The sequence below is a fragment of the Ranitomeya imitator genome, chromosome 5 (genome assembly GCF_032444005.1).
Source record: "Ranitomeya imitator isolate aRanImi1 chromosome 5, aRanImi1.pri, whole genome shotgun sequence".
In the NCBI taxonomy this organism is placed as follows: domain Eukaryota; kingdom Metazoa; phylum Chordata; class Amphibia; order Anura; family Dendrobatidae; genus Ranitomeya; species Ranitomeya imitator.
This window is the reverse complement of record NC_091286.1, coordinates 357,095,027-357,108,355: the sequence shown is the minus strand read 5'-3', so window position 1 is coordinate 357,108,355 and position 13,329 is coordinate 357,095,027. Positions and strand designations below refer to the sequence as shown.

Genomic DNA, 13,329 nt, shown 5'->3' with positions numbered 1-13,329 from the left:
TCTGCTTCTTGGTTGTTCTTTAACTCTTTCATGACACAACGTATATTTGTCATATGTCGTGTTCATGTTTTTTATGGGGCCTCCGACGCTGAGCCCGCATTTTTCTCTGCACATGATTTAGTCAGCTGTCATGTGCCTGTAAAAGCCACTGGTGAATCCAACCTTTGATGATGAGATTTAACTCCAGCAGAAGTGCGTCATTCTGGCCGCCCCTTGATCGTGGGGCGCCCATGGCTTTTCAGGACAGCCGGGTGTATTCTCCAGAAGCCCCCCGTACCTGTCATTACGATACTACTGCAAACACGGCTTGTGGCTGGTGTTCTTAGGAGATTGTGATTTTTGCTGAAGCACTGCTATGTATAGCACATGCGATCGGACGACTATTACATTCAGTAAAAAGTGAAAAAAAAAAGTTTTTAAAACTATGTAAACAATTAAAAAACACAAGTTCAAAGTTCCTTTTACCTCACTGAAAATAAAACAAAAAAAAAACTCATGAAAACCCACATTTTTGGTATCATTGAATTCAGAAATGTCTGATCCATCAAAATGTAAAACAAATTAGTCCGATTGGTTAATGACGTAAGAAGATAAAAAATCAAAATGCTATAATTGGTTTTTTTTGGCTACAAATAACATGGAGTCATATGGTCCAAAATCAAATCTAACAAAGTGTATTTAGATATGTACAAAAAAAAAAGACTATGCATAAACATTGAAATACAAAGTACCGAAAAAGTAGATAGATGGACACAGGTGTAAGGAACATGCTGTCCCCAAAACAGTGTGCAGTGGGTGGGAAGACAAATGTGTTGCCTGAAACTGCATAAAGTGTTAGTGCTCATATAATCAGTAGCATCGTACTACATAAATCCACATGAATAAACCTCCAATACCCATATATCCAGTTTGTTATAATTTCATGATTGAAAAGGAGTATCTCATTAGTGGCAAAAGGACTCAGTGATAACTGAAGGTGTGTATACCACTTTAAAGGGAACCTGTCACCCCGTTTTTTCAAGAAGAGCTAAAAATAGCGTTAAATAGGGGCAGAGCTGGGCTTTACATTAGTGTATTTTGGAGCCTTTATTCCCCACCTATGCTGCCGAAATACCTTTGTAAAGTCGCCGTTTTGGGCTGTCACTCACGTGGAATGCCACGCGTGCGCAGATGGAGATCGCGGCGGCCATTTTCCTGCAGCCGAGATGCGAACTCGGCTTCAGGAAAATGGCCGTCGAGATCGCCATCTGCGCACGCGCGGCATCCCGCGGCCATTTTCCTGAAGCCCCGGAAAGCCGGGAAGAACCATCTGCGCACGTGCGGCCTCACAAAGATGGCCGCACCCACCGATAAACGGCTGAATAGCGCAAATCGCGCTATTTTCCTTGAAGCTGCGCAGTGGATTCGCCACTTGGACATGCGCACACCACTACGCCACCAACGGAGATCTGGGGGAGAAACAGCGCTGTCACCACGCCCATATGACCTGACCAGCGTGAGTGACAGCCCAAAACGGCGACTTTACAAAGGTATTTCGGCAGCATAGGTGGGGAATAAAGGCTCCAAAATACACTAATGTAAAGCACAGCTCTGCCCCTATTTAACGCTATTTTTAGCTCTTCTTGAAAAAACGGGGTGACAGGTTCCCTTTAAGGAGATATTGAAATAAAAATATAGTATACGCACCTTTAGTTTTAACTGAGCCCTTTTGCCGTCAGTAGGAGTCTTTTTTGTACATATTTAAACAAACTTTGTTATATTTGATTGTGGACTGTAAGACTCCATGTTTTTGTAGATTAAGTTCTAATGGAAGAGTCCTTGATTCTGAACTATTTTGGCACGTTATAATATTAGGTATAGGGCCTAATTTAGTGTCATGCTATGTACTCTGTTCTATTGATTCCATTGATAATTATTTTTTTTTGGCTGAACATAGAGAAAAGCGGAGGGCACCACTAGATATATGTCTAAATAATTACATGCTGGGGCTCACCAAGGACTTGAAAAGCTACAATTAGACCAGAAAGAAAAAAAAAAAAAAAAAAAAGATCATGTCCATAAAAATGGGAGCACCTCAGACAGATAAATAAAATGCAAAGTTTTTATTATATATCAACAAGATAATATACCACACACAAAAAACATAGAATATAAAAACATTTAAAAGTGCAAAGTGCAACAGACAAAAAGAAAAACACAGCAGTCATATCCTAATATAGGGAAAATGACAACCCACAACCCTATCTTCTCCCAAGATAACAAGGATATATATATGTACACAAACGTGGTAACCCAAAGAACAGTTCCGCGATCACATATACTATGTAGATAAACAATAGGAAATTCTCAACCTCAGAAGGGACAATGCAGTGCATACAAGCGCATGTCGCTACTTGATATCACAGTACCATATAGACCTACAAAAACAACCAAAATGTAATGCTCACCGGCACGTGCAATCCCATGCCTGGGCAGTTGTTGAAACAAGGCTCCTAGCACCTAGGTAAAGAGCATGCTGGACACAATGGTCACATACATGTCAAAATTAAACAGGAGCCCACACTGCAAAAAGATCCATAGGCATATGAGAGACCGGATCGTATGCAGGTAACAGAGGGAGAAACATGGGAGAGAAGAAAATGGGCTGTGGGGTGCAACCCACGCGTATCGCCGCAGCTGTGGCAGCACCAACATTGCAATAAAATACAATAAGAGGCGATGAAAGCATCGTACTTACCCTAAAATGGTATCAGTAAAAACGTCAGCTCAGGGCCAAAAAAAGAAGCCACTATCTAGCTCCAGATCCCGAAAAATGCGAACGTATGGATCTTGGAAGATAGCGACAAATTGAAAAACTTTTTTTTCATACAAATTTTGATATTTTATGCTTCTTTGGTATCTGCGTGCTGTTAGTGACCTGGATATTGCCAGGTCAGTTATACTATATAGTGAACATGGTAAATAAAAAAACAATTGTGGAATTACACTTTTTTGCATTTTCATCACTTTTGGAATTTTGTTCCCATTTTGCAGCACACTATATGTTAAATCAGTGGTGCCATCCATGAGTACAACTCGTCCGGCGAAAAACAAGCCCTCATAAGGCTATAGTGACGAGAATTTAACAAAGTTATGGCTCTTGGAAAAAAGGGAAGGAAAAAATGAAATCGAAAAATGGCCATGGCATGAAGGGGTTAATCCACAGTTGAGGTTTTTGTGTAATAACCTTTCGGTGAATAGGGGCGGGACTATGGGTAGGTTCTTTGGTTATGGTTCTTGCACAGATTAATCTCCCTGTTATATTCAGGAAAATGGTGGCGGCGCATGAGCAGATTCATCTCCTGGGGGTTTTCAGTAAAATGGTGCTGGTGCATGCACGACGAGCCGAGATCTCAACCTGAGCATGCACCTTCACCGGCGCCATTTTACTGAAGACCAATGGGGGGATGAATCTGTGGATGAGCTGCCCGCAGCGACGGCGGCACTGGCACAAATTCTAGAAAAGGAGGAAGATACAGACACCAAAGCCGAAGACCCTACCCACAATCCTGCCTCTACGCTCCAAGAGGTTATTACATCCAAACTTCGAATGTGGATTAAAGGGCAACCAGAAAGCAGTTTTCTTCAGTAAAATTATCTATAGAGTCTGTATTGCAGTGCCATTATGGCCATACATTTACTGTAACATGCTAAACATGATGACCGGTTCTCTTAAAGGTCTTTTTGTATGTGTTCACTTTTTTTTTCTCTGTTCGCCGATGTGGGTGTGACTTTTGTGTACCAGATATTTGTGGCCGCTTTATTGATTGTGACTTTAAAACCTCTCAGTTTTTGAATAAATGCTCTAGTTTTAACCATTAACTAATACGACTAAACCAAAAAATGAAAAGTAACTTGAAAAATCACAAATGATGTGTTTAATTGTGAAAGCTAGAAGGGCATAAGTATTTGATCCCTTGCTGATTTTGTAAGTTTGCCCACTGACAAAGACATGAACAGTCTATAATTTTAATAGTAGGTTTACGAGGTGAGATTTTGTATGGTGCCCCAGTTCGATGTCGATTGATAGTCGTTTTGTATTTATTATATTTTCTTACTATTGCACTAACAGTTGTCTCCTTCTCTCCCAGCATCTTACTTATGGTTTTGTAGCCCATTCCAGCTTTTGCAGGTCTAGGGTCTTGTCCCTGACATCCTTATAAAGCTCTTTGGTCTTGCCCATGTTGTAGAGGTTAAAATCTGACTGATTAATTGAGTCTGTGGACAGGAGTCCTTTATAAAGGTGACTATGTAACACAGCTGTCTTTAATGCAGGTAACAAGTTAATTAGGAGCGTCTAACTGGTCTGAAGGAGCCAAAACTTTTAATGGTTGGTAGGGGATCAAATACTTATTTCTCACTGCAAAATGCAAGTACATTATATAATTTATACAATGCGATTTTCTGGATTTTATTTTTGATATTCTATCAATGTTAAAATTAACCTACCCTTAAAATTATAAACTGTTCCTCTCTTTATCAGTGGGCAAACTTACAAAATCAGCAAGGGATCAAATACTCATTTCCCCCACTGTATTTTCATTTTTTATGTTCCTCATTGGTGTTTTGCATATGTAACCTTCTTGTAGAAAGCTCACTTGGTATATGATAGATTGTAAAATCTCTGGTGCGTAATAAAACAACGTTGGTTATAAATGTAATTGGCAATGCATTTGGGATCTGTATGATGTTCTACCTCTTGTTCCACCTCTGTGCCAATATCTGTGTATCTTTTATGAGCTCCATATTTTTTCTGAAGCATTTTATAAAGCATTTGTTCACAACCTAGCACATTTGATGAGGTTTCCTTTCTTTCTGCAGAAAACATGCAGCTTTTTTTAACCTGTGATTTTTTTACAAACTTTTTAAGATGTCAATTTTTCAGCGTTTTTACTGCCGTTTTCCTCATTAAGGTCAAAAGGAAATGGCATCTGAAAGGCCCCCAAAGTGCGTGTAATTTATGAAACGGTTTTCTGGCCTTGTCTGTGTTTTTTATGCATCGAAAAGTGTGACCATACCCTTAGGCTGTGTTCCCACGATGCTTTCGCAAAGCATTTACTTTAATTGATTCTCTAAAAACATAGTAAAAATGCAGCGATTTAGCCTCTTTTTGAAAAAGATTGCAAAAACTGTTTCAGAAACACTGCTATAGGCTTCTTTCCTACTGCAGTTTGCAGTGTACCAAAAGTTTCCAGCTTATACTTTATATGCCTCCATAGGCCGCTCTATTCACATCTACTGTATTTTTTGGATTATAAGACCCCCTTTTTTCCCCAAAAATTTTGGGGGAAATTAGAGATGCGTCTTATAATGCGTATATACCTTACCGATACCGTTGCTGCAGGCCGTAGGCTGAAATGAGGGGGTGCCCGGTGCTGCCGGGGGCTCTGCCGACATTTTATGAAAGGCCAGAGCCCCCCGCAGTTCCATGGTTTCCTGTGCGGTGGACTCCGGGAAAATGGCCGCCGGGGAAGGGGCGCATGCGCAGATGGAGATCTCGGCACCAAGATCTCGAAAGATGAGATCTCAGCGCTGAAATGGATTATAAGAAGCACGACCATTTTGTTAAAAAAAATAAAAAATGTTTTTCTCCTCAAAATTTGGGATGCGTCTTATAATCAATAAAATATGGTACGTCTTTTTGCTTGCACTAGTCTATAGTGCCAGCCAGTTAAATAAAATGTGTGCACAGTGGTATTGTACACTTTTTTTTTTTTTTGCGCAAAGGAGTTGTATTTGGCATGTTGGCAATTTTTTACCAGCATATACTTTTAATAGAAGAAATAACAGTGTGAAAACATGCGGGTGTGTCTCAAATGTCATCACTTGTTTGTAACCGTGACATCTACAGAAAAAGTTTGGCAGAAACACAATCCAAAGTTTCCCTAAAGTTCTCTGGGCTTTTTTTTTTTTTTGCCATATGACTGGGGTTTTGTAAAACGACAATCTGCAAGGTCCTTAGGTTACTATCCTGCAGGGATACATATCTTACACTGTTTTCTCTTTTTGCATTTTAAGCAGTCTGGAAAGACGGGAAAGGTAAGCGTGGGTTCTAGATGTAAAGCATGCCGCATTCTTTCCCTCTATATATTTGTTTTCACTTAGGACAGAAGTGACCCTCCTGCCTTTTTGGTGTTTCATTTCTAAGCGTGCTTGCTTTTTATTTTTTCCACCATGTTTTATTAATTTTGTTTATATTATTTTTTGTTTTGCAAAGGAAAGAATACCCTCCACATGTTCAGAAGGTAGACATTGATGCAGTTAGGGTGTCAGAAAGACTGGGTAAGTTTTCAATGCTCTTTTTGTAAACCTAAAGAAAACTGGACTCGCCTTCAGGTTTTTAGAAGATTTTGCTGACCCAGTTTTATGGTTAAGATGAAAGTTGCAGGAGTAATTTCCATCACACGTTCTGCGAGTGGAATCTGTCTATTTAGTTGTTCAAAGATGGCATGCGTGACCAAAAGGCCAAGTTTTTTTCTTGAGGAAATTTCCAAAGGGACCAACCCACTCATTTATCATTCTGGGGGCTCATTCACACCTCAATTTTTCATATATGAGTACTATCTGTTTCTTTTTATAGATAGCACTCATATCCATGACAGTCTATGGGGCTGTTCAAATGTCAGATTTTTTTCCTCTCGCAGAGACATGTCCAATGCTGATCCAAGTGTTGGATCAAAATCAGAAATGCAAGTCTATGGGTCAATGAAAAAAATCTGACCGCTTTCTGATGCCATCCATGTGCTGTCTGATTTTCACCGACTAAACTGATCTGTTGAGAGTTGTAGAAATACAAGTTTCAGTAAACTGCTGTATAATATGTGGCATAATTATTAGTCTGTGTGTTTTGAACTTTTATTAGCATATGATCTTAATTAACTTGTGCTTTTTCTGTTTGACTTGGGAGCCATTTACACTCCCATCTAGCCAGAATGTGTAAGGGATCCTAAAGGGAATCTGTCAGTAGGATCAACCCTCCTGAGCCGTTTATGGGCTTCCTGGTCTTAGAAAGCTGAATAAAATGATAAGAGCAGTGAGACTATGGAACTCTCTGATGTATGATGTAATGAGCGATTCATTACTTAAATTTAAGAGGGGACTGGATGCCTTTCTTGAAAAGTATAATGTTACAGGTTATATATACTAAATTCCTTGTTAGTGTTGATCCAGGGAACTAGTCTGATTGCCGTATGTGGAGTCGGGAAGGAATTTTTTCCCCAATGTGGAGCTTACTCTTTGCCACATGGGGTTTTTTTGCCTTCCTCTGGATCAACATGTTAGGGAATGTTAGGTTAGGCTATGGGTTGAACCAGATGGACTTAAAGTCTTCCTTCAACCTTAATAACTATGTTTTATTCTAGAGAAATCCACATTTTTCCTAATATGTAGATGAAAACAAATTTGAGCCGAAGCCTATGTTGACTAAGTGCAATGCATATGTGTGCATTCTCACTGTGGCCACTTATCAGAACCTAAAAGAAAACAAAATGAGCCAATGCCATGTAATAAGTAAATTAATAAGTAGTAATAGTACATGTAAATAACAAAGGTTATTTTAACACTGTTTTTATTAAAAAAAAAGTGTAAAAGCCATCCCATCACGGCAAGGTTTTCCCAATCTCATATCTCCGTGAGAGTCTCCCTCCAGAGCTTATTTTAACCCCTTTCTACCATTGGACGTACTATTCCGTCCATGTGGGGTGGGCCCTACTTCCCATGGATGGAATAGTATGTCCAGCGTGATCAGCCGCGCTCAAGGGGCTGCGCGGCCGATCGCGGCCGGGTGTCAGATGACTATTGCAGCTGGCATCCGGCACTATGTCACGGACCGCTCCTGCCACATTAACCCCCGGAACACTGCGATCAAAGATGCAGCATAGGGAAGCCTCGCGCAGGGAGGGGGCTCCCTGCGTGCTTCCCTGAGACCCTCTTAGCAACGCGATGTCAACGCTGAAAATGTAATATTCTCCCGCAAAAAACGAGCCGCAATACAGCGTCATCAGCAAAAATTTTAAAAAGTTATAGTCCCTAGAATAAAGCAATGCAAAAATAATTATTTTTTATATAAAATAGTTTTTATTGTATAAAAGCGCCAAAACATTAAAAAATGATATAAATGAGGTATCGCTGTAATCGTACTGACCCGAAGAATAAAACTGCTTTATCAATTTTACCAAACGCGGAACAGTATAAATCCTCTCCCCCCGCCCCCCAAAAGATATTCATGAATAGCTGGTTTTTGATCATTCTGCCTCACAAAAATCGGAATAAAGAGCGATCAAAAAATGTCACGTGCCCAAAAATGGTTCCAATAAAAACGTCAACTCATCCCGCAAAAAACAAGACCTCGCATGACTCTGTGGACCAAAATATGGAAAAATTATAGCTCTAAAAATGTGGAGACGCAAAAACTATTTTTTGCAATAAAAAGCGTCTTTTAGTGTGTGACGGCTGCCAATCATAAAAATCAAAAAACCGCTTTAAAAGTAAAGCAAACCCCCCTTCATCACCCCCTTAGTTTGGGAAAAAATGCAATTTTTTAATTTTATTATATTTCCATTTTCCCGTTAGGGTTAGGGTTGGGGCTAGGCTTAGGTTTGGGGCTAGGGTTAGGGTTGGGGTTAAAGCTACAGCTATGGTTGGGGCTAAAGTTAGGGTTTGAATTACATTTCCGGTTGGGATTAGGGTTAGGGGTGTGTCAGGGTTAGGGGTGTGGTTAGGGTTACCGTTGGGATTAGGGTTAGGGGTGTGGTTGGATTAGGGTTTGTTAGAATTGGGGGGATTCCACTGTTTAGGCACATCAGGGGCTCTCCAAACGCGACATGGTGTCCGATCTCAATTCCAGCCAATTCTGCATTGAAAAAGTAAAACCGTGCTCCTAGCCTTCCGAGCTCTGCCATGCGCCCAAACGGTGGTTCCCCCCCACATATGGGGTATCCACATACTCAGGACAAATTTGACAACAACTTTTGGGGTCCAATTTCTCCTGTTAACCTTGGGAAAATACAAAACTGGGGGCTAAGAAACCAATTTTTGTGAAAAAAAAAAAAGATTTTTTATTTTCATGGCTCTGCGTTAACTGTAGTGAAACACTTGGGGGTTCAAAGTTCTCACAACACATCTAGATAAGTTCTTTGGGGGGGGTCTAGTTTCCATTATGGGGTCACTTGTGGGGGTTTCTACTGTTTAGGTACATCAGGGGCTCTGCAAATGCAACGTGACGCCTGCAGACCATTCCATCTAAGTCTGCATTCCAAATGGCGCTCCTTCCCTTCCGAGCTCTGCCATGCGCCCAAACGGTGGTTCCCACCCACATATGGGGTATCCGCATACTCAGGACAAATTGGACAACAACTTTTGGGGTCCAATTTCTCCTGTTACCCTTAGGAAAATACAAAACTGGGGGCTAAAAAATAATTTTTGTGGAAAAAAAAAAAAAGATTTTTTATTTTCACGGCTCTGCGTTATAAACTTCTGTGAAGCACTTGGTGGGCTAAAGTGCTCACCACACATCTAGATAAGTTCCTTAGGGGGCCTGCTTTCCAAAATGGTGTCACTTGTGGGGGGTTTCAATGTTTAGGCACATCAAGGGCTCTCCAAATGCGACATGGCCTCCTATCTCAATTCCAGTCAATTTCGCATTGAAAAGTCAAATGGCGCTCCTTCCCTTCCGAGCTCTGCTGTGCACCCAAACAGTGGTTTACCCCCACATATGGGTTATCGGCGTACTCAAGACAAATTGCACAACAATTTTTGGGGTCCAATTTCTCTTGTTACCCTTGGGAAAATAAAACAAATTGGAGCTGAAGTACATTTTTGGTGAAAAAAAATTAAATATTCATTTTTTTTAAACATTCCAAAAATTCCTGTGAAACACCTGAAGGGTTAATAGTCTTCTTGAATGTGGTTTTGAGCACCTTGAGATGTGCAGTTTTTAGAATGGTGTCACACTTGGGTATTTTCTATCATATAGACCCCTCAAAGTGACTTCAAATGTGATGTAGTCCCTAAAAAAAAAATGATGTTGTAAAAATGAGAAATTGCTGGTCAACTTTTAACCCTTATAACTCCCTAACAAAAAAAAAATTTTGGCTCCAAAATTGTGCTGATGTAATGTTGCTTATTAAGTATTTTGTGTGCTATATCTCTGTGATTTAAGGGCATAAAAATTGCGAAATTTTCACAAAATTTCCATTTTTTTCACAAATACACGCAGGTAATATCAAATAAATGTTACCATTGTCATGAAGTACAATATGTCACGAGAAAACCGTGTCAGAATCATCAGGATCCGTTGAAGCGTTCCAGAGTTATAACCTCATAAAGGGACAGTGGTCAGAATTGTAAAAATTGGCCCGGTCATTAATGTGCAAACCACCCTTGGGGGTAAAGGGGTTAAATGAGAGAGCATTACCAGTGTGAGACATGTAATGACTGAGAGTCTATGCTCCTGATCTGCGTGTCTCACACAGGTAACTCCCTCTTTTTTTTTAAATTTAAGCTCTGGAGGCAGATTCTCAAGAAGATCTATACCTGGCACATGGATCTTAACAGCTCATTTCCGTGTAAGAAAAATGTAGATTTCTTTGGAATAACACATCGGATTGCAAACATAAAAATATGATTTTAATCAACTTTGTAGGTCCTGCATGCCATATGGACCACTTGGTTAAGGTTGACCGTACTGACAGATTCCCTTTTAAAGCAGGTCTGTGAAGTCTGTAAGCCAAACCTCCGCCGACTCCTCAGTTTCCAGTTTTCCACAGCCCTGCTTTAAAGAACCTGCTTTCTTTTTTTGCAGAAGACATGCAGTGCACCGAAGAGGATTCTGAGATGGAGCCAGAGCCCGTGATAAGGAGAAAGGTACAGCAGATTCGGAAAAGCAGTTTTCATACATTTTTATCAACAAGAGAGGTGTGTTCATTATCACATTAGTTATAGCTCTAAGTAAAGTTGGTACAGTAAAACCTCTCGGGACACTTTTATGAGGAGACGGCCCCCTAATCTTAATCTAATTGTCCTGGCCATTAATGAGAGGACCATCCTGGAAGAAAGCGTTTGTATTTTTTGTTGTTTTTTTTTTAAATGCAACTCTTGCTGTAAAGAGGTTTCACTGTATATCTTTATATTTTCGCATTAAAAACGCTATAGTTTGTGTTTTGAACACAGATTTTAGATCAAGTTCTATTTTTTTTTTTCATTGGTAGATCCCAATTGTCATTTATACAAAAGGTGGTCTAGCTAAGACGCAACTAATTTTGATAGGAACATTTTTTGTTTCCCCACTTTTTTAATTTTGGTAAGGTTAAAGGGAGTCTGTCACCGCCAAACTTCAAGTTAAATCATTTCTATATTCATATGTAGAAAGCTTACCATATTTTTGGGATTTTAAGACACTCCAGATTATAAGACGCACCCCAAGTTATGAGGAGAAAAATAGGAAAAAAAAACTTTTTTAATAAAATGGTAGTGCTTCTTATAATCCATGTGTCTTTTTGTTTACCGTGGTGGTGGCTGCAGTGAAGCGGGGTCGCTGCTGGAGGAGGCAGGAGTGGGGTAATGCCGCAGGCTGGGATGACTGGGTGTTCTGATGTCCGATGCCGCTGCTGCGCTGTGTCCGGTTCTGCTGCTGCGCTGAGTCCCGGCGATGCTGCAGGGGGCTCTGCAAACATTTTGTGAAAGGCCAGAGCCCCCACAGTTCCGTGGTTTCCTGTGTGGTGGATTCTGGGAAAATGGCCGCCGGACACAACACATCAGCGGCGCTCCGATAAGGTATGTCCGCATTATATGATGCACCCCCATTTGCCCCCCCTCCCCCCCCCCCCAACTTTGGGAGAAAAATGTGCGTCTTATAATCCAAAAATACGGTAGCCCTTATAATAATCATACTTGTAGTGTAGATTGTCCTCCTGAATCTAGAGTAATTTTGTATTTTTGACAATTAACTTCCAGTTAGGGATACTTTATTAAACCTTGCCAACCCTTTTAGTAATTGTTATCAATGAACGATTGCACAGTTCTCATTAAAGTTAATGGGCAGTCCCAGGTCACGCTGCGTAGCCAAAGGAGATATTGAACAGGGAACTAGAATTCCCAAACTGTATTTTTACAATGGGTTTCCTAAGGCAGACCTCCCCTAAGGTCTCATTTACGATGCCTTCTTCGGATTTCCTTCTGACTGAGGCTGTATTTTTTTCCTGCTGTAAACACTGTGGCGTTTAACTCAGGCACGGCCTGATTGGCTGCAGTGCTGTAGACAGTGATATACACCGGGAGCAGCAGTGGAGACCCATCTCTGGACACTGAGAGATGAGTGAAGGACAGTTGGGTGTGTTTTTTTTTTTTTTAGTGTTCAGCTAATTGTCTTAAGTCTGCTGACCCTTTTCCTTTCCTTGGTAGAGCACGGGGCAGGTTGAGCCTGCTCAACATTGCACATGTTGTGTAAAAGAAAATAAAAGTAAGACGAGATGCCAAAGCTGTAGGGATGCACAAAGACTTTGCGGACAAAGCACTTCATCTTCTGAATCACCTGCTTCCTTAGCCAGACCGTCCATACATCGAAGTGCGGGAACAGACAAGTCTAATAATCATTCGTTAAATACTAAAAACTTCTATGGCAATGCCTACAAGAATAGCAAAATGGACCCGTTAATAAATGACCTTCCTAGGTGGAAGCACTATCCAGCAAATGGGAAAATTGGACTTTCCACAGAAGCCAATTTATCCAAGATTACTAAAAATGCAAAACTAAGAGGTAGTAGACTGGCAGAAACAAGCGACACAAGTAAGTACAGCTTGGTTAACATTCTTATGTTTCTGGTTGGTATTGCCACATGTAATCCGTATTGCCTTTTGTTTGCTGTCCTCCAACTTTTTTCTTCTTTCCCCCAAAAAACAAAGTTCTTTCTCTGGTGTAGTAAATTGGAACAAAAAAGGCATCTCTTACAAATATGTTGAAAGAACCTTTTTTAAGGTGTTGTCAGAGTAAAATAAAAATAAGACCCTCCTCTCTGGCACTGGCGTCAGTCTAACACTGCTCGTGTGGCATTGGCTGCATTGCTCACGTGGCATAACAATCAGTGTCTGCTAAAGGGAAGAAGTTCCTGCACTATTTTCGGACATCCTAGGCTTGTCGGAAGGAAGTATGAGCAAAGTAGCCCATCAGCAGCCACTGATTTGCTGAGTTGCTTTCGTGGCATAACTGCCAATCCGTTATCAATGAGGGGCTGCTTTACTTGCGTGACACAACAATGTTAAGGGAGACCCAACATAACTGGAACGGCACTTTTG

At 40.6% G+C, this 13,329-nt stretch overlaps 1 protein-coding gene across 11 annotated transcripts in view; it reads left to right on the top strand.

The window, feature by feature from the left end:
• The window catches only part of SENP6 (SUMO specific peptidase 6), a 172,967-nt gene that overhangs the window by 87,411 nt on the left and 72,227 nt on the right, over nt 1–13,329 (top strand). For 2 of the 11 annotated variants that reach the window (XM_069726526.1, XM_069726520.1), the window contains 4 exons: nt 6,061–6,078; nt 6,257–6,321; nt 10,841–10,953; nt 12,439–12,823. In XM_069726526.1, coding sequence (XP_069582627.1) covers nt 6,061–6,078; nt 6,257–6,321; nt 10,841–10,953; nt 12,439–12,823 — 581 coding nt within the window. Of the gene's footprint in view, nt 1–6,057; nt 6,079–6,256; nt 6,322–10,840; nt 10,954–12,438; nt 12,824–13,329 lie in introns of all 11 variants that reach the window. The other 9 variants (XM_069726529.1, XM_069726524.1, XM_069726525.1 and 6 more) reach the window with 6 other exon arrangements.